This window comes from Lissotriton vulgaris, unplaced genomic scaffold, assembly GCF_964263255.1.
Source record: "Lissotriton vulgaris unplaced genomic scaffold, aLisVul1.2 SCAFFOLD_1650, whole genome shotgun sequence".
Classification (NCBI taxonomy): domain Eukaryota; kingdom Metazoa; phylum Chordata; class Amphibia; order Caudata; family Salamandridae; genus Lissotriton; species Lissotriton vulgaris.
The window spans coordinates 88,552-110,227 of NW_028243036.1; the positions used below are offsets into that span (position 1 = coordinate 88,552).

The window sequence follows — 21,676 nt, forward strand, 5'->3', positions numbered from 1 at the left end:
CTGTACCACTCGCTGGATTGGGAATAGTAATTTTATCCCCTACGCTATGCAACGTTTTCAGTATTGTTATATTTAATTTACTGTAAAATATAATTTAAAAAAATATATATATTTTAATGTTTTAACTTATAATATCTAATAAATTTTTATATTTATATAATAGGTATATATATATGTATACATATATATATATATGTATATATATATATAAATATATGTAATTATATTTAAAATTATGTTTTTCATATTTATCATTAAAAATATTGATTATGCCTTAAAAATATTATGTTAATATATATATAAGATTAAATATGGATGTTTATTATTTTTTACATTACATTTATTATTTATTAATGTTTTACATTATTTTTAAGTATGTTTTATTATTTCATTAATTTTATATTACTTTTTAAAAAGTTGATATTTTAGCAAACTATATTATTAACAACAATATTTAGGATTCGATATTTTTGTACTTACCTGTTTGTGGATAGGAAGTCAATATTCTGTCACTCGATATTTTTACCTCGATATTGTGGTAGCTCGATATTCTTCTCCTCGATTTTCTGTCAGTGATCCATACCATATACATACATACATACAAACATACATACTGCAGCTCATACTTCAGTACTCAAAACTGTACACAATTGTGATTTGACAATGATTCTCTTTTGAATTTATGTGGCTAGTGGGGCCAAAACAGATGTTGGCCAACATACTGCCCTTGAATTTTGAAGGACTCAACAGTGCATAAAATACAAACATACAAAATAAAAGCGATGTGAACACTCACCTGGGACCTCGGATCATAGGTCACACGGCCAAGTGACATCACACTGCTCTTCCTGGAGCCCGGATACACCTGATCACGCTGCAGTGAGGTCCTGGAAGAGTTCATTAACCCGGCAGGCATCAGTGGGTGGGGAGGAAAGCTGGACTCTAGATGCCCATTGGGGGTCATTGGGACACCGCAGATTTTGGAATCTGAGGGACAAATCAGAGAGAAGAAACTAAGAAGCACGAAGTTAAGGACTGGCCAATGGATGGGCAGGAGCTGGTGTCCAGGGGTGGCATGAGGATCTGGGGCCTGATGGTGGGGGATAATGTAAAATCCACCACTGCTGGGCGGATGTATGACATTACAACGCATGCTTTTACCACGCATGCCTTTACAACGCGGTTTTTACAACGCATGCCTTTACAACGCATAGTGCTTTGGGGCGCTGGATAGTGAACAGTTTAATTTACTATTCCAACTCCAGTCCCCGTGGATAGTAGGGAAGGTGTTGGATAGTACATTAAACCTATTCCCTATCCTAGAGCGCCCCCCCAGCGCAATGCGTTGTAATGGTTTGCGTTGTAAAAGTTGCGTCGTAATGGTAGTGCGTTGTAAAAGTTTCGTTGTAAAGGTTGTTTACCCTGCAGGGCTGTCCACCAGAGGATTTAGTATTGCCATAATTGCAACCACCAAACTTTACAATGGCAGAGGTAATATTGACAGCAGTATTATTAGGACTGAGCATATTAAACAGTACAGTGAATATCTGAATCATTCTAATTTCAAGCTCAATAAAAAAGGGAGTACTCCCATTTGCGGCACCGGGTAACAGAATCATGTACAGAAAATGTAGATAGAGCCAATAATCTATGCGATTTCAGTAGGTCAGATGTCTAAAGGGGTCATTTTGAATCTGTGCAAGAGTTCAAACTAGCGCAAAAGCACTCCACGACCTATTTCAAGACAAGAGTCAATTGAGGGTGAAACACAAATTGTGTTCACTTCTGTTTTTACAAGGCACATAAGAACAACTTTCATCTTGTAGTACCTACAGTGTTTTGATTAGAATGAAAAGGGAGGGTTCTCTACAAGAGGTGTGGAAAAATAAACATATCTAGAATTCCTTTCCAAGAGGGGTGTCCTCTCTGTCAGACACAATACACACACTCTCTCTGTGTCTCTTCTAGGTTGTAAAACACAACATTTTCTTTTAATTTGGCGCTGTATAGTTCAGCAGCTGTGTATACCTTCTCCCTATGTAAAAATGGTAATCACAAATGGCATATACGTAAACATCGACAGTTACTCTCTGCTCTCCAAGAAGAGGCCAAGGATTGAATGAGCATGTCGTCTGAACACCTTTATGACCCAATGACAGGCATTATGAGAAGTCCACACTACCTCCGGTCTCAACTCCTGAGCTCTCAATCATATTTCGCGAGGAACACCCACCCACAAACTGAACTCACCCAGACACCTAGAGGCGACCCAGTTCACAGTATGCACTATACAGGAGCCCCATGTTGCATCAAAAACCCCATACAGAAACACACCTGGAAAAAACACATACCCCTATGGAATGCAGGATTAAGTAAAACGTGAAGCGTAAATGGGAACTACATAGCTGACATGGATTATCTTTAGAGTTTCACAGTCACTATTAAAAAAACGATCAGTGTTTTTGTCTGTACAGAACATGAGTATAGGGTTAGGTAAGGACCTGTTACAAAGTCGGCTTTTAATTTTTGCTGGGTCAGAGACCTGGCAGGACGCGCCCCAGCTAAAGGCTTAACTAAATAGTCATGCAAAACACAGAGTAAGGAAGCAGTATTAAACAAAACCCAAGTTAATCTGCATTTTAAAAAATACAGTGTAAATCAGGCGCGAACGATACTTGCTTTGCGGTGTAAATTAAATTTGCTTCATCATGTGTGCGCTCATAATTCACACATGGGTGTAAATATATAGCAGCAAGATAATTGAAAGTGTAGGTATTAGAAGACATAACTCACTCATTAAAGGCTCTCTTTGGCTCATGTAATCTTCACTCTTGACATAGTGGCACAGCAGAGGCACCCTGGGGACTTCTGCAAAGAAGGAAATGACTCCCCCTGCCACACACTTCCGCTTGGGTATTAAAAAGACAGCATATTTAGGATACAGTCAGCCCATGAGACTCCTGGGCGTGCTACAGCTGGTGCATCAGTTATAGCCAGGGTCACTGGAATTATGCAATTTTGCTGGTGCACTGTTTTCTGCATGATTATGGATTTGCCACACCTGCCACATAATCCATCATCTGCTGCATAATCTGCAGATTTTAACAAAAAATTGTGTCTAGGTCCAACAGATCAAAAGTTGCTAAAAAGACTGCAACATGCCACGTAGTGGAAGCCCCTTTGCAAAGGTTGACTGTCACTTTTCTGTTGCTTATTGCTGTATTTGGGTGTTAAACTGGTACTAATGTTTTGAAATCTTTGTCCAAACAGTGTTAACCTGCGTAAGAAGCATAGCCAAAGCCAATAGGTCTTGCATATGCAAGAGCCGTTGGCTTTGCCAATGTGCTTTAGCCATGTTGTACACCAGTGTGGCTGCTGTTCAGCATATCCAAAAGTTAGTGGTGTAGAGGAGAGTGGCCTGGAGAGGAGTGGGGAAGAGTGTCGTAAAGTGGAGTGTCGTAGAGTGTCGTGGAGGGTTCTGGAATGGCGTAGAGTGGAGAGGAGTGTAATGCAGTGTTGTATAGTAGAGTGTCGTACAGTGGTGTGTCGTGGAGCAGAATGGAGTGTTGCGGAGTAGAGTGGAGTGGCGGCAAGTGGAGTCGAGTGTCATGGAGTAGAGTAGAGTGTTGCGGAGTAGAGTGATGTAGAGTGGAGTAGCGCTAACTTGAGAGGTATAGAGTGGTGTGCAGTACAGTGGAGTGGTATTGAGTAGAGTGGAGTGGTGTAGAGTGGCGTAGAGTGGCGGGTCAAAGATTGATGGGGCGTAGAGTAGATTAGTGTGTCCTAGAGTGGAGTTCTATAGAGTGTTATAGACTGGCGGGTCCTAGAGTGGGGTAAAGTGGCATGGATTGGCATATAGGGAGTTGTGTAGAGTTAAGTAGAGTGGAGTAGAGTGTCATAGAATGGAGTGGCACAGAGTGGAGTAGAGTGGACGGGCATGGAATGAAGGGACATAGAGTGGAAGGGCCTAGAGTGGAATAGAGTGTCGTAGACTGGAGTGGCATGTAGTGGAATAGAGTGGCATGGAGTGGCATAGCGTGTTGTAGAGTGGAGTGGCATTGAGTGGAATGGCAGGGAGTGTTGTGGCATAGAGTAGAGTCTTGTGGAGTAGAGTGAAGTGTTGTGGAGTGGACTGTAATGGTGTAGATTGGCATATTCTAGAGTAGTGGATCGTAGAATGGAGTGGAGGATTGTAGGGTGGAAGGACATAGATTGCCATGGAGCAGAGTTGCATAGAGTGGAGTAGAGTAGGGTGGTGTAGAGTGGAGTAGAGGGGTAACGGAGTGGAGTGGCGTAGAATGCCATAAGCAGAGTGGCGTAGAGTGGAGAAAAGTAGTGTGGTGTAGAGTGGAGTAGAAGGGTAATGAAGTGGAGTGGTGTAGAGTGGAGAAGACTGTCATACAGTGTCGTAAAGTGGAGTGTCATAGAAAGCAGTGTTGTGGAGAGTTATGGAGTAGAGGGGAGTGTGGTGAAGTAGAGTGGATCAGTTATCAACAAGAGAGTGAGGGTCAGTGTACTGAAGACACTCTTAGTCCCCCTGGTAAGGTTGTGTAAACAACAAAAGAGTGTCACTATTTCATATAAGAAGAAAAAAGGTGAGCATGGAAAAACTAATTAGATTTTTAGAAAGCCCTCACTCACCAACCTAGTTGGTGACATGCTTCATCATCGGGCCCCACCGGGAGAGGCTGAGTGCCTCCCCGGTATGCTGCGACGCCAGATTACTGCAGAGCTGGGTTTTTGTGAAGGTGTGGTGAAGTGATTTAAAAGTGTCTAAATTGTGTCCAAAATAACTTTATTAAGTGGCCAATCAGACACATTAAAAACAAGGTGTAGGAAACAAATCTGAATAAATTGTTCAGCTATTTCCATTCAATGGGGTCAACAGGCTCACATGCTAAAATGGCTAGTGAGCCTCTGTGGCGTGACTTGAAAGGGAGGAAAGCCCACACAGAACATGCAGATGCTCACAATTAAAACAGGTTACAAACAAATTAAAAAGTCTCACGTTGGTTGTGAGAAATCTTCACACCATGGGTCTCGGGAGCGGGGTGGTGACGAGAATGGCACACCCTGAAAAAGGCAAAAGGAAAACAACCAGGGGTGAGTCAAAGGACTCGCCGTAATCGTGATGTTACTTATCTGGAGGTACACAGGAGAACTCACGCCCGCGTCATCAGGCACCCACTCTGTTCCTGCGTCGAACCCTCTGTAACAGGACCCCGAGGATACGGAGTCAGTTCCTGCCATGGTATTTAAAGGACGCAAAGACGGGCAGTGTAGCGGGTCCTCGTGGAGGCAGGAGGTGTGGCAACATTGAATTGAATATTGATTTATATACGCGATTGCTGCCCAATGGGCGTCCACGCGCTAGGCATGTAGACAAAGCTGGGCAGTGCCGAAGAGGTTAGAACTCGGTGGACCTTGTAAACAGAAGGGTCGCGCTCAGAGTCAGGAAAACTCATGTAGCATTTGTAAACTAGACCTCTAACTAGGAAAACTGAGCTCATTCATTGACTCATATCTAAAAAACTTCTCTGACAAAGTTCTATCCAACACTGAAACCCAAGTACTCGAAAAGGGTCTTGGTTTTGTTCCTACTGCCCGACCAGACAAATTCAAGCTACACTACGAGCTGTCAGAGTTTTTCAGAAAGCTGAAGCTGAAAGCTTTTTTGAGGGAACGGAAGACAGTGCATCACAGACCTGGTTTAATTCCTCTTCTCTTGCCCCTTCCTCTCCGGCCTCTCTCTAAAAAAAGACGGTTGATATTGTTTTTTTTTGGAATTGTGGGGGATGCATAAAGGCTGGATTCCAGCCCATCATTGGGAAATGCGGTTGTTGGAAGGGAATGTGCGGCAGTCCACCCCCTGGTGTGGGGAAAGGGGGCCATCTCGGTTGTTGATAATTCTGCCTATATGTGTCCCTTGATCCTCCTCTTTGTCTCTGTCTATAGTTCCTGCCACTAGACCCAGAGCTATTGGAAGAGTTATCATCTGAATTCTCAGAATTAGTAGTATTCCTTACAGATGGTGTATAGGTTAGGTCAGCATAGGGAAAGACTTTATTAAATTCAAATCTCTTGAGGTCTTTCTGAAATGTAGTCACTTTTGATTGTGTAAGATTTTCTTTGTATTCAACGATTTCTTTGTTGATTTCATCAAGTTTTTTCTTGTACCCTGTAAGTGTGGTCTTGAAATGGGTCTCGGTCTGCTGTATTTCGATCATGAGGGCTTCCTCCAATCACCAATACCCCCTATTTGACTCCATCACAAGCATTACATTGTGTGCCCACAATTTCTGGCCATCTTCTGTGTGTAATCCCCAATAAAGACCCCCCAACACAAGTGTGCCCTAAGGGATGCAATCAGTTTTTAATTGATAGCACTTCATTTTCTGAATTACCACTCGTCCACTGGGGAGAGGACGATACCGGGGAGCACCTATTCTATAGATTGAACTTTTGCTTACAAACAGTTGATCCATAGCTGTGCACTTGTCTACCAACCGATATAGTAATCCCCAATATCCCCTGAATACCGATCCCCTTCTAGTGACCTGCTTAGAGTGGTCGCGCTGTAAAATTGCAGTTGCGCCCTCTACTGTACACTGTTCTCGTGCGCCAATAGTGTGCGTAATCACCTAATACTGTTAGCATCTATCTTGTTGACATCACGTGTTTGAAGCAACTCCTTTGTAAACACACAGTCGCGCTTCCTTCTGTTGATTGCATAACGTTTTTTAGATATGAGTCAACGAATGAGCTCAGTTTTCCTAATTAGCGGTCTAGTTTACAAACGCTACATGAGTTTTTCCTGACTCTGAGCGCCCCCTGCCTCTACGAGGACGCGCTACACTCTGAGCGCCCCCTGCCTCTACGAGGACGCGCTACACTGCTCGGCTTTGCGTCCTTTAAATACCATGGCAGGAACTGACTCCATATCCTCGGGGTCCGGTTACAGAGGGTTTGACGCAGGTACCGAGTGGGTGCCTGACAACGCAGGCGTGAGTTCTCCTGTGTACCTCCAGATAAGTAAAATCACGATCACGGCGAGTCCTCCTTTTGCCTTACTCCTTTGTCTTACTCAGGGTGTGCCATTATGAGACTTTTTAATTTGTTTTTAACCTGTTTTAATTGTGATCATCTGCATGTGTCTGTTTGGGCTTTCCTCCCTTTCAAGTCACGCCACAGAGGCTCACTAGCCCTTTTGGCCTTACAATTTCCACCAAACTAATTTTACTGCTAAACGCCCTAGTTGGCGTGCAGGTGTCATAGCACTATGTAAATAAGACTGGTCATGGCTGACTGCTTTGGCGACGGCGGCTGGCAGCAACATCACTCATTTTCACTGAGTATAAATCTTTCTCAGGTGAGTATAAGTGCACTTTAAAAGGGATCATGTCATACCTGTGACAAACAAACTACGCAAGACGGTAATCAATTGTTCTTGTCTTGTCTCTTTCTCTTTATATGTTTGTTATTGTCTATTTTTACAGGTGCAATCTGGTTTCTCTAAATTACAGGAAAAAAACACCCATTTTTCTTTGATTGCACCTTTTCACCACGTATTTTTCACTTTCACATCCTCAGGTCAGGGTGGGCCTTAGTGCGCCCATATCGCCGAGATTTCGCTCATAGGTCTGATGAATGCCAGGTAATTCACACCACGATGGCCGAAACATGTCGACCCCACTGAATGGAAATAGCTGAACAATTTATTCAGATTTGTTTCCTACACCTTGTTTTTAATGTGTCTGATTGGCCACCTAATAAAGTTATTTTGGACACAATCTAGACACTTTTAAATCACTTCACCACACCTTCACAAAAAACCAGCTCCGCAGTAATCTGGCGTCGTAGCACACCGGGAAAGTACTCAGTCTCTCTCGGTGGGGCCCGATGATAAAGCATGTCATCAACTAGGTTGGTGAGTGAGGGCTTTCTAAAAATCTAATTAGATTTTCAATGCTATCCTTTTTTCTTCTTATATGAAATAGTGACACTCTTTTGTTGTTTACACTACCTTACGAAGTAGAGTGGATGTCATAGAGCAGAGTGGAGTGCTGTGGTGTAAAGCGGTGTAGAGTGGAGTGGAGTGGTGTAGAGTAGAGTAGATTGGAGTGGGGTAGAATAGAGTAGGTTGAAGTAGAGTGGAATAATGTAGAGTGGAGGCGTACAGAGTGTCGTAGTGTGGAGTGCCATAGAATGTTGCAGACTGGGGTGGCATAGATTGGAGTGGCATAGAGTGGAGTAAAGTGTCGAGGAGAGGCTTAGGTAGAGTTGCATAGAGTGGAGTAGAGTGTTGTAGAGTTATGTGACACAGAGTGAAGAAGAGTGTTGTGGAGTGGAGTAGATTGTTGTAGAATAGAGTGAAGTCACATAGAGCTGACTGTTGTCAAGTAGAGTCAAGTGTGATGGAGTAGAGCGGAGTGTCATGGAGTAGAGTGGTGTAGAGTGCACTCAATGGTACAGAGTACAGAAGAATGAAGTGGTGTGCAGTAGAGTGGAGTGGTGCTGAGTAGAGTGGAGTGGAGTAGAGTGGCTGGCTGAAGAGTGAAGGGGCATAGAGTGTTCTAGAGTGGAGTGTTCTAGAGTGGAGTGATATACAGTGTAATAGACTGTTGTAGCATAGAGTGGAGTTCTTTTAGTCAACGGTGCTACAGATGGGCAGGGCCAGCAGTGCAAGGTCTCACACCTTAACAAGGTAACAAAGGCCACATGTGGAGGCTGCTCAGAACCAGAGAAGAGTAGGCATGGCCTGCAAGGCAATACCTCATCCGTACTGTAACAATAGCAACAGTGCAGAAATTACGCCTGAGGGCAAGGTCGTTACCAAATGCATCTTTGTGCACTCTAGCAAGAAGTCCACCTGGGTGGCTAGAGCACAAGGGCCAGTGTGAAGTTACGAGCTGGCCTGACTTGACAGACCTGACAGCAGAAGCAGCAGAAAAGATGCATACACTTGGTGAGCATTGTAGCCAGAGAATGCGTAAGCTCGTGCTTCTCATTTTTTGGTAGAGTGACATCACTAGGACTCAGTGCTTTAAATGAAAATATATAAGTAGAGGCACTCACTCTTCAGAGTACCTGTTTGCTCCTGGGAAGTGCACGTGCACTCCCATTAAATGTAGTGTATCAAATCTGAGAAGTGCAGGTACTCTCCCTTTCAAATTAAAAAAGTCAAGGCCTTAGTATTGGACAGTACCAGCGGTGACTGCCAGCTATGGGGAGTGGTGGGGTGGGAGCAAGGGACATAAAACAAAACACATAAATAAAAAAGGCACTTACCTGGCTGCTCACCTCGCTCTCCCTTCTTCTTTCCTGCAGCATGGGCCCAGCCAACTCCCTTAACCAATCCTGGCACTGCCCTCATGCTGTGACAGCAGCACCAGTATTGGATGGAGCGTGCTGGCTGGATGCTCCTTCAGGCCCTGTAGGCCTGTGCTTGGTCTCCACTCAGCTGTCTAACACAACTAGGTGGAGAGCTTCAAAGTGTGCATGTCACTTTGGACGGCGCAAGACAGACAGCCAAAGTGACACGCACAATTTGGAGCCTCCAGCCAGCTACTGCTCCTGTCCTCTGCTGCCAATTAACAGCAGAGGACACACCCCACATGTTTCTGGGCAGGGCAGGCTGGCTGCTGCAGTGCGGCGAGTGTGCACATCTGAAAAATAAAATGACAATTAAATCTTTTCATTGCCATTTTATTTTTTCCTGCGCAGCTCGCAGTGGGCGACGCTCCCCTACCCAAGTGAAGAAACGGCACACTGGGAAATATGCCTGAGAGGGACAGACAAACACTAGCGGCAAACACTAGTGACATACACTAGTTGCAACCACCAGTGTACATGGCATGCCAGGGGGAACAAATGTGTAACTGCAACAAATGATGGACGGAATGCTGAATGATTCAAACATTCTCCTCCAGTCAAGAGATCTGGGTTAAATCCATTGTTATTTTGCCCACTATTCCAGCCCAGTTTGGACCCAGCCATATGCAAATCAGTCTTGACCCTGTGCCTCATGGGAACAGTCCAGACCGAACTGCCAAGCCAGGTCCTCCCTGGACCGGAAACAACCATCCTGGGACCGGTTTCGGGGTATATCACGATTCATCAGCCAGGCTAGCTTGAATCCAGGGTGAACAAATGCAGCACCCATTAAAGGGCATAAGTATATGATACATGCCTAGGTGGGACAGGCCACATACAGTACGAGTTTATACCAATCTACGAAGAATGCATAGAAGGGATAGGCTGAGCACCCACTAGGAGGGGCATAAACTAATGTGGTTCACTTTGTGCAGGAGATAGGCTGGGTCAGGGGACAAGTCCTAATAATAGAAGAAGTAGGGCGACTAACCAAGTTAGTGACATCATAGCGTGTGACATCACAAGGTGTGACATCATGGAGCGTGACATTGCACATAGCATCACAGGAAGTAGAATCACAACCCATGACCTCACAAAAAGTGACATCACATGAAGTGACATTAGATCATAGGACCTCAAACATATGTTTAGCAGTACATTTGACACATTGACAAAAAATGTGATTTTCCGTCGAGATTGTGGCAAAAAAAGTGGCACAACCCCAAAACATATCTAGGCCTCAAGCAATATAGTTTTTTTTTTAACTCTGCCCCAAAGAAATTGATAACAAGAAGAAAAGTCGCAGTAAATATGTTCTGCTTATTTGGATTCAAAGTCTGCATCTTAAATTATCTTATGGGGTTAAGGCACTTGCTGCATAGATCTTTGTGTACCCAGTACATTTCAGGGAATAATAACAATGGCAAGATAACTTTAGAGGCTAATGCACTTGCTAGAGAGATCTGTGTTTTGTCTAGTCGCAGTTTTGAATCAAATTAGCATAGAATGCTAATGTCTCCTGAAAAACACACCATGTGACATGCAGATGACAGATTTTTGTTTTATGTTGATGGGTAAGTGGGTTACTGATTTTAACACAGAGATGTTTTTGCTACTTGCAGTTCAAAAATTTTAATCCTTCTAATAAAGCACAGTGAGCTATGAAGGACATGTGACTTCTACATCTTGCAACCCTCATTGTCTTATAGAACACATCCTGCACATTGATTTACACATACATGATTTATTGTACATGTATAATTTGTGTGTGTGTGTGTGAGTGATGTAGAGTGCTTTGTTACCCTGAATTGAGATAAGTAGGGCTATAAAATAAATAAATTAAAATATGAGTATTTTAGTTGTATTTTTGTTTAAATACTGGGACAGACCAACATGTCTAACATTCTTACAGTGCATGCATATGATTTACATACAGGGCCTGAACAATGTCAGAAGCATTCATCTCTTAACCCCTAGGGCGCGGCCGCGATTCTGCGCCTGTGCGGCGTTTTTCGGAGTGGGCGGGTTCATGACGGCCCCCAGCCATCATCAGCACACGCCCACCGCGTTGCAAGACGGCCGGGGGCCGTCATCAGCATAGAAGGGGTTAAGTACTTGTGAAGTAATAAGATGTGTGCTTTTGTTTCCCCTCCATTGCATTTGCAGGTAGGTGTGAGGTTCCCGGTAACTCCCAGCCAGGATACTCAATCAAAAGGAGGTCTGATGGCAGCTAACTTCGGCCTTTGTTATGGGCCCAGCTGGAATAGACAACATGAAAGCCCCCTCACCGCCTGCACGTTGCTGCTCGGAATGAGAGGAGACCACTGTCTCACGGGCACTGCTGAATGTGTCCTGGTGTCTGAAATTTACACCGAGTTGAGAGTATTTCTGTGGGGCCCAACTTCTTGGCAGGGGAGACGGCATCCCCCTTGTGAAAAAGTGGGTAAACACCATCTACCAGCATGTATCCTCGACTTGTGCCCTGGTAGGACTGGTCACGGTATGAAGCATGTGTGTGGGTGCCAGGCTGGGCACATAGTAATATAGGGCACTGTATGAAGCATGCCAGCATGCCTAGGAGGGACAGGTGGGGCACACATTAGGTGGGGTCACTCTACGCAGCGTGCTTGCGAGGGTCAGCGGCGCCCCTGGGGTCTACAGGCCCCCTTCTCATAGCCAGACAGGTCTTTAGACTGTGTAAATTCTCCATAATGTTGCGCACAGAGAGCTGCTCTCCAGCTCTGACTCATCCCTTACTTCCACTCATCAGTCAGCTCTGAGGTAAGTCTATTTTTGTCCTAATCAGAGACCTGTAGCGCACAGCGCTTCTCGTCTGACCTCTTGTGCGCTCGGCTCTTTCACAGAATTCTAGAAACTTCCTTTAGAGCGCGAGGTCTTCAGCTATTCACGCGCCCGTCCCTTCATCTGGCATCACACGGCGAAGCATACGGCCCGACACTCGAGCAGAGAAGAAGACGCTGGCAGCATAGGCATAAGGAACAAACCCCTAATCTCACGCCATCAGGTGATTTAGCCGAATCCAGAGGGCAAGAATTGAATGGGAGGCATTAATGAGATGCCCTCTTGCTGTTGGTGGCCTTATTTCCAGAGTGTGGGTCAAGGATCGTTTGGGAAAGGTGTGACGGATGCCCAAACCAGCAGACCCCCCCCCCCCTCCCCCGCCAACAGGCTTGGGAACATCCAACGTAGAGAGCCATCCTGCATTTGAAAGGCCTTTGTACAATAATACTCTCCTTACTTTACTTACAAAAGCTGAGATGTGTTTCCGTTGTTGAATATTGTTAGTCAGTAACAAAGAACTCTTGCTTGAACATTTTCTGCATTTAATATGCCATTAGGCCATTGTGGGAGAGTGTGGATTCTGGTGGTGGACATCTAGGGTGGTCTGGCATCATCTCCAGGGTGGGTTCTGAAATCTTGTAGGATCACGTTCCTGTGTGAGGTAAGGAGGTATTTCATTATGTTATGCCTCTCTTACCCACAAAGAGCAGTGCTCTCCTTGCTTGCGCCCATCTGGTTACTTCCACCCGTCACAGCGGTAAGGATGGAGGTAGTGGTGATTTCCACTTCATTGCCATGGCCTGTCAAGCTAGGAGCAGGGCGAGATTCAAAAAGCTAGTAGTTACTTCCTTGGTTTTGGGGCATGGTAACAGACTGAGGAGGTAGCGTTGTGCCGTATTAAGTGGCCCCTTCCGGTTGCCCGGGATATCACTGAGAAGTGCTCTGTCCAAGTAATTACCGAGTGTTCTGCACATCCGGAACATGTGTAACCCATCTGCTGAGTCTGATGCGCAGCAGGGGAATTCATCCAGTACTAGTGGGTAGATCCAATGTAAGCGCGATAGGGTCAGGGTGGTCCTGTGCAGGATGCACAGCTGTATATATTTAAAACTTGAGTTCCCAGGTGTCTTCTTGGGGTATTCTAGTGCATTAAGACATTCTGGATCATGGAATGCTTGTCCCAGTGAGTCTTTCCAGATGGACTGCAAGTTGGTTAATGCAGTCAGGGGGGCTTTCGCCAACGCTCGGTGTAGCCATGTTACTGGGCACCTGCCATGTTCCACCGAGTGTAAGGCATGTAACAGAGGGTCTTGAGATGGTTCTGGTCCCTAGATCTCCTCCGGTTGGGGGTTGAAGTTGTTGCATATGATGGCTATCTTGCTGTAGAAGAATTGTGAGAACTGGTTGTCAATGTCCTGTGATGGAGTGATGCTGCTGGAGGAAGTCACTGGGGAGGTGAAATATTTCATGATGGTGAATATCTATTTGCTGATGCTGGTGCTAGCGTCAATGTGGTCTGCGAGCGCAGAACTTTTGGTGGCCCGAATATGCTAGTGGTAGCATGTAGGAGGTGGATTTAAATGTGTTTCTGTCCACGTTGTCTTTGCAGGTTAGCCTTCTGATCTCCAGTTGTTTGTTTGCAGTAGCGCTTCGGAATCCTGAGTTCCTCAGTGTACCACCAAGCTTGTGGTTTGGGTCTTGTGGATTTGATGGGCTTGAAGGGAGCCAATGTGTCAGCGAAGGTGGTGATCCAGTTGTTGAAGATAGTGATGGAGTTGGGTAGGCGGCTGCTGTGTTCAGGCTAGTGTTCCGTGAGTTTGTCTATCCAGTCCCCCTCTATGATATTATTGACGTCTCGGCCAGCTGGCCTGGCTCTTCCAAATTTCCATTCGGTACACATCTAAAAAAACATTTTGCAATTCAGAAAACTGTTTGTGAATCGCACACTGAGGTTAGTACATTAAAAAAATTGATGTTATGGTCACAAACCCTGTGTTTTTGAATATTGCAGGGTTTGAGATCGTAAAGTTCTTCAGTACATCTGGCCATAAAAACCCAATCCATTCTACACAGTTGCAGACAAACGCAAGGAGTGCTTATCTGCCGCCTTGCAAAGATTCTAATGCAGTCTTCGATTGCCATTGAGCCAGGCCATGATGATCAATCACATAGAGTGGTTTCAGAACCAAGGGCTAGCCCATGGGGGTTGAAGAGTACATTGAAAAGCACCCACTGAAGCCGCTACCAGGGTTTCAATGCAGTTTCTTGAACAACTAGCACAAAAGCTGTCTTAAGTCAGAAACAATAGACGTAATGTAGTTTTAAGCCAGGAAAGATCGCCAGTGTTACAACTAAGACAAACCTCTTTGCAAATCAGGGCAATTTGTCCCGGTTTCAGAAAGTCTTCACCTCATTTCTAAAACTGTCTTAGGCCAAGAAAAAGATTAAATAAATCAGGCAATACATAAGCACCAAATTGCTGTACCGAGTATGAACGCCATGACCTTAAATGTGGGTTCTAATCTTCGAGGGACTATGTAGTAAGCAAGAGGAGCACTTACCAGAAAGGGCCTGAGCCTCGCGCAGCTTTTCACAGTCTTCTATGTTCGAGGAGCTTCTCTCCTCATCGGAGTAGGACCGGTTTGCATCACCCTGAATTGTGCAGAAAAGCGAGAGTCGGAAATATATCCTACCACTGTGGTTCATGATGCTCCTTCCATCCTTAACAATGTAAATAATACATATTTTGCACTCCAGGCATCTGCGCATATGATTCATGCCATGGGCTTTTTTCATGTTTTTGAAAAAAGGATATTTAACCAAAAAATAGATTTTAAAGGGTTACATTTGGGCAGTAAGGTAAAAACCCCAAAACAGATTGCAAGGGGTTACCCTTAGGCAGTAAGGTAAAAACCGAAAAGCAGATTGCAAGGGGTTACATTTAGGCAGTAAGGTAAAAACCCCAAAACAGATTCCAAGTCGTTACCCTTAGGTGGTAAGGTAAAAACCAAAAAGCAGATTGCAAGGGGTTACATTTAGGCAGTAAGGTAAAAGCTAATAAACAGATTGCAAGGGGTTACATCTAGGCAGTAAGGTAAAAACCAAAAAACAGATTGCAAGGGGTTAAATTTAGGCAGTAAGGTAAAAACCCCTAAAACAGATTGCAAGGGGTTACATTTAGGCAGTAAGTAAAAAACCCAAAAACAGACTGCAAGCAGTTACATTGAGGCAGTAAGTAAAAACCCCAAAAACAGACTGCAAGGAGTTACATTGAGGCAGTAAGTAAAAACCCCAAAAACAGACTGCAAGGAGTTACATTGAGGCAGTAAGTAAAAACCCCCAAAACAGACTGCAAGGAGTTACATTGAGGCAGTAAGGTAAAACCACATTGAAGAAGCTTTGTAACTTGCAGGAGAGTTATTTTCTTGTGTAAAGTCTTTCAAACATTCAACCTTTGAAGTAAACGTTGTTGTCATGAGGGTTTCATTATGCTGTGAACATAATTTGAAACTTGACCTTTGAACAGTCGTAATGCATGTGTGAATGTGTGTTCATTAGTACAGTTGCTCTAAATAATATCTAATTTTAGAAAAATGTATTCTCACTAATGTGGCATATGTAGTATGTACGCTGATATGCAGGGTGTAATATGCTATTTTATTACCGCCACTGAGTAAGGATCATGATGTTCCTCCTGTACCTCATGCAATAGTGGTAATAAATGGCATATTACACTCAGTGGAACTGCATGTATGGTTTATGTTTTTAAGTGAAGTGATTCTAGAACGGAAACTCGGAATCATTACCTCCTTTGTTGCGGCCAACGCTGGGGCAGGGTATAAACGGACTCTCCAGTGCTTTCTATTTTATGAACCCCAGAATGTTGATGAAGCAGAATCCCTACCACTTCAGACCCCAGCCCTTATCACACCCATTTGTGAAGTCGGCGCGCTGACATCACAAACCCCCACTAGAGTGGAGGAACAGGAAGGTGAGTGTTCTGCTCCCGCAGACAGTGGGGGTTTCTTTGCACAGGATGAGGGAGGAAGTGCTGGAAAAAGAAGACAGCCTCGCCTTTCCGGTACTGCCTTCGCGATCCACAAGCAGAAAGCCACTGGACATCAGGGATTTCAGTATTTTTGGCCTTCCTACCATGTGGATGGACCACCCTAGGAACAAATATATTTTATGGAGATTTTTGTTTTCACCTGAGGGTAGGGTGGGCAGACGTCCCTGTTTTCCCAGGACGGTCCCCATTTTTGGAGAAGGGTCCCCGTGTCCCGACACTTTTCTCCAAGTGACTTAAATGTCCCTGTTTTCAAACAGTGTCTGAGTTAAACACAGAAATGTCCTTGTTTTTCATTGTTTCGGTTGAGCATGCGCACGCATGCTCTCTTTGCACTGTTTACGGCGTGTGTCGTCACTGAGGTGAGCACTGTAGCACTGTAGCAGGAAGGGAAATCCTTTGAAGAGAGACATTTTCTCTCTGGATTTCCCTTCTCTTTTTACACGCAGCGCCACCTACGTCACATTGCCAGCCTTATTTATACAACAGCATACCATCAAAACTGAATCTTTGCTAGAGGATGAAATAGTGATATTAAGGTGCAACCCCAGGTTATGAACTTTCTGAACTTCTGTGATCTGTTGAGGCTGTGTGTTTGCTGCTCCCCCAGATGTCCCACTTAGAAGTACACGAAACAGAAATTTTAAAATATTTCTGAATGTTAACCCTTTCCGTGCTGCGAACGTCCAACGGTCGTTGCGTGCACTACCTCGCTGGTGCTGCGCACGACCGTTGGACGTCCGAATCCCGTTAGCGCGATCGAACGTCCGCACTGGGGCGGAATGTTCGACGCGCTAAACGGGTTAAGATGAGTGTCTGATAACACATGTGGTGATGACGTCTCCAACGTCCTTCTCAAGCTCTAACCATTAATTTCTACCAGTTCCAACATCAAAACAGAAATCATGTGTTCTCCATATCAAAGCTATGACTTGACCTTTTGACTGACCTTTCAGATCACAGCAAACTGTTTAGCTGGAAAGGACTTAAAGGAGCAGTATTAACGCCTGTGGAAGAGGCGAGCAGCGCTGCTCGAGCTTTTTGATCAGGTCTTCACACTATTGCGCTATGAGATGATAACAATGGCTAGAGTGCATTATACATGACATCCCAGCAGTGACCATGCAAGTGTGGGAGGACTGTGTGGTCGGCCAGCCTTTGCGACCCTGAAGACCCTAAAGGCAGTAATACCTGGAGAGAAGTGCTTTTCTTACATTGGTCCATGGCTGCCCTTTGGCAATTTAGCATTCCGTAGTTTACCTCCCATGCTTTTCTGTCATGAGCAATTAAGCAACGTTAGTGAGTTATACTTTACGTGGTGCTGACGCGCAGCCATAGAAACGAGCATTGATAAAGCTAGTAAATCTAGTGTTTGCTAGCCTGTGATGTTTTATTGATTTTTGGCAAATATATGCTATAGTCCTTAAAAGTGTAAATATAATAACAAGCATTTGCAATGCAATAGGTCTCGCATTAGGAAAGTATGAGCTATTGGTATTGTAAATGGCAAAGTTTTTATTTATGTGTTGTTTTTGAAAATAGCGAAATTAATAGCTTTGTCATTTACAATGCCAATAGTTATAACTTTCGCAAATGTGATACCTATAGCATTTGTAATGCAATATGATTTGTATTTACATGACTTAGATGTATTGATATTACAAATAACAATGGCGTTTAATTTTTTTAAATAACTAATACTTAAATAAAAGTTATTGTAATTTATAATGGCAATAGCTTAAACTTTTCTAAAGAACTTTTGTGAAATTATGTTCAGTGTATTTTATTGTGACGAAAATCCAAGAACAGAAGTGAAATATTAACATCTTTTTGTGACATTTGCAATAAAGCTTGAAACATTGATAGCGTATATTTGAACCAGTTGTTGTTAAATGGTTGCACAGATTGATTCTGTGGTGGCACTGAGTGATGCAACGGTCTCGCCTTTGCAAAAGTTAGAGCTATTGACATTGTAAATGACACATTTTGTATTTATGTGTTGGTTTTGAAAACAGATAAATAAATGGCATTGTCGTTTACAATGCCAATAGCTTAATCTCTCGCAAATGCGAGACCTATTGCACTTGCACCCACACTGACAGAGAGCCACACACACACAGAGCCACACACACAGAGCCACACACACACATGGTGGTGGTGGATGTGGTGGTGGATGTGGTGGTGGTGGATGTGGTGGTGGTGGATGTAATGGTGGATGTGGTTAATGTGGTGGTGGTGGATGTGGTTAATGTGGTGGGGGTGGATGAGGTGGTGGTGGATGTGGTGGTGGTGGATGTGGTGGTGGATGTGGTGGTGGTGGCGGTGGTTGAGGTGGTGGTGGATGTGGTGGTGGTGGTGGATGTGGTGGATGTGGATGTGGTGGTGGATGTGGTGGTGGTGGATGTGGGGGTGGTGGATGTGGTGGTGGATGTGGTGGTGGCTGTGGATGATGTGGTGGTGGATGTGGTGGTGGATGTGGTGGTGGTGGATGTGGTGGTGGTGGATGACGTGGTGGTGGATGACGTGGTGGTGGATGTGGTGGTGGTGGATGTGGTGGTGGTGGTGGATGTGGTTGTGGTGGATGTGGTGGTGGTGAATGTGGTTGTGGTGGATGTGGTGGTGGATGTGGTTGTGGTGGTGGTGAATGTGGTGGTGGTGGATGTGGTGGTGGTGGTGGATGAGGTGGCGGTGGATGTGGTGGTGGATGTGGTGGTGGATGTGGTTAATGTGGTGGTGGTGGATGTGGTGGCAGTGGTGGGGGTGGATGAGGTGGTGGTGGATGTGGTGGTGGTGGATGTGTTGGTGGATGTGGTGGTGGTGGCGGTGGTTGAGGTGGTGGTGGTGGATGTGGTGGTGGTGGATGTGGTGGATGTGGTGAATGTGGATGTGGTGGTGGATGTGGTGGTGGTGGATGTGGGGGTGGTGGATGTGGTGGATGTGGTGGATGTGGTGGTGGCTGTGGATGATGTGGTGGTGGATGTGGTGGTGGTGGATGTGGTGGTGGTGGATGACGTGGTGGTGGATGACGTGGTGGTGGATGTGGTGGTGGTGGATGTGGTGGTGGTGGATGTGGTGGTGGTGGTGGATGTGGTTGTGGTGGATGTGGTGGATGTGGTGGTGGTGAATGTGGTTGTGGTGGATGTGGTGGTGGATGTGGTTGTGGTGGTGGTGAATGTGGATGTGGTGGTGGTGGTGGATGAGGTGGTGGTGGATGTGGTGGTGGATGTGGTTGTGGTGGTGGTGAATGTGGTGGTGGTGGATGTGGTGGTGGTGGATGTGGTGGTGGTGGATGTGGTGGTGGTGGATGTGGTGGTGGATGCGGTGGTGGTGGATGTGGTTAATGTGGTGGTGGTGGATGTGGTGGCAGTGGTGGGGGTGGATGAGGTGGTGGTGGATGTGGTGGTGGTGGATGTGGTGGTGGATGTGGTGGTGGTGGCGGTGGTTGAGGTGGTGGTGGGTGTGGTGGTGGATGTGGTGGTGGTGGATGAGGTGGATGTGGATGTGGTGGTGGATGTGGTGGTGGTGGATGTGGGGGTGGTGGATGTGGTGGGTGTGGTGGTGGATGTGGTGGTGGTGGATTTGGTGGATGTGGATGTGGTGGTGGATGTGGTGGTGGTGGATGTGGGGGTGGTGGATGTGGTGGATGTGGTGGTGGATGTGGTGGTGGCTGTGGATGATGTGGTGGTGGATGTGGTGGTGGTGGATGTGGTGGTGGTGGATGACGTGGTGGTGGATGACGTGGTGGTGGATGTGGTGGTGGTGGATGTGGTGGTGGTGGTGGATGTGGTTGTGGTGGATGTGGTGGATGTGGTGGTGGTGAATGTGGTTGTGGTGGATGTGGTGGTGGATGTGGTTGTGGTGGTGGTGAATGTGGTGGTGGTGGATGTGGTGGTGGTGGTGGATGTGGTTGTGGTGGTGGTGAATGTGGTGGTGGTGGATGTGGTGGTGGTGGTGGATGAGGTGGTGGTGGATGTGGTGGTGGTGGATGTGGTGGTGGTGGATGTGGTGGTGGTGGATGTGGTGGTGGATGTGGTTAATGTGGTGGTGGTGGATGTGGTTAATGTGGTGGTGGTGGATGTGGTGGCAGTGGTGGGGGTGGATGAGGTGGTGGTGGATGTGGTGGTGGTGGATGTGGTGGTGGATGTGGTGGTGGTGGCGGTGGTTGAGGTGGTGGTGGATGTGGTGGTGGATGTGGTGGTGGTGGATGTGGTGGATGTGGATGTGGTGGTGGATGTGGTGGTGGTGGATGTGGGAGTGGTGGATGTGGTGGATGTGGTGGTGGATGTGGTGGTGGCTGTGGATGATGTGGTGGTGGATGTGGTGGTGGATGTGGTGGTGGTGGATGTGGTGGTGGTGGATGACGTGGTGGTGGATGACGTGGTGGTGGATGTGGTGGTGGTGGATGTGGTGGTGGTGGTGGTGGTGGATGTGGTGGATGTGGTGGTGGTGAATGTGGTTGTGGTGGATGTGGTGGTGGTGAATGTGGTTGTGGTGGATGTGGTGGTGGATGTGGTTGTGGTGGTGGTGAATGTGGTGGTGGTGGATGTGGTGGTGGATGAGGTGGTGGTGGATGTGGTTGTGGTGGTGGTGAATGTGGTGGTGGTGGATGTGGTGGTGGTGGTGGATGAGGTGGTGGTGGATGTGGTGGTGGTGGATGTGGTGGTGGTGGATGTGGTGGTGGATGTGGTTAATGTGGTGGTGGTGGATGTGGTTAATGTGGTGGTGGTGGATGTGGTGGCAGTGGTGGGGGTGGATGAGGTGGTGGTGGATGTGGTGGTGATGGATGTGGTGGTGGATGTGGTGGTGGTGGCGGTGGTTGAGGTGGTGGTGGATGTGGTGGTGGATGTGGTGGTGGTGGATGTGGTGGATGTGGTGGATGTGGATGTGGTGGTGGATGTGGTGGTGGTGGATGTGGTGGATGTGGTGGTGGATGTGGTGGTGGCTGTGGATGATGTGGTGGTGGATGTGGTGGTGGATGTGGTGGTGGTGGATGTGGTGGTGGTGGATGACGTGGTGGTGGATGTGGTGGTGGTGGATGTGGTGGTGGTGGATGTGGTGGTGGTGGTGGATGTGGTTGTGGTGGATGTGGTGGTGGTGAATGTGGTTGTGGTGGATGTGGTGGTGGATGTGGTGGTGGATGAGGTGGTGGATGAGGTGGTGGTGGATAAGGTGGTGGTGGATGTGGTGGTGGATGTGGTGGTGGTGGTGGTGGTGGAAGTGGTGGTGGATGTGGTGGATGTGGTGGTGGATGTGGTGGTGGTGGATGTGGTGGTTGTGGATGTGGTGGTGCTGGGTGCGGTGGTGGTGGAGCTGGTAGTGGTGGATGTGGATGTGGTGGTGGTGGATGTGGATGTGGTGGTGGTGGATGTGGTGGTGGTGGATGTGGATGTGGTGGTGGATGTGGAGGTGGTGGATGCGGTGGTGGATGTGGTGGCG

At 46.3% G+C, this 21,676-nt stretch overlaps 1 protein-coding gene across 1 annotated transcript in view; it reads right to left on the reverse strand.

Annotated features, from left to right (window-relative positions):
• LOC147668734 (voltage-dependent T-type calcium channel subunit alpha-1I-like) overlaps positions 1–21,676 on the reverse strand; it is a 523,924-nt gene that overhangs the window by 75,862 nt on the left and 426,386 nt on the right. Inside the window, exons 11-13 of the mRNA XM_086948467.1 lie at positions 14,736–14,826; positions 11,661–11,663; positions 797–987 (exon numbers count right to left, since the gene is read on the reverse strand). Coding sequence (XP_086804593.1) covers positions 797–987; positions 11,661–11,663; positions 14,736–14,826 — 285 coding nt within the window. The remainder of the gene's footprint in view (positions 1–796; positions 988–11,660; positions 11,664–14,735; positions 14,827–21,676) is intronic.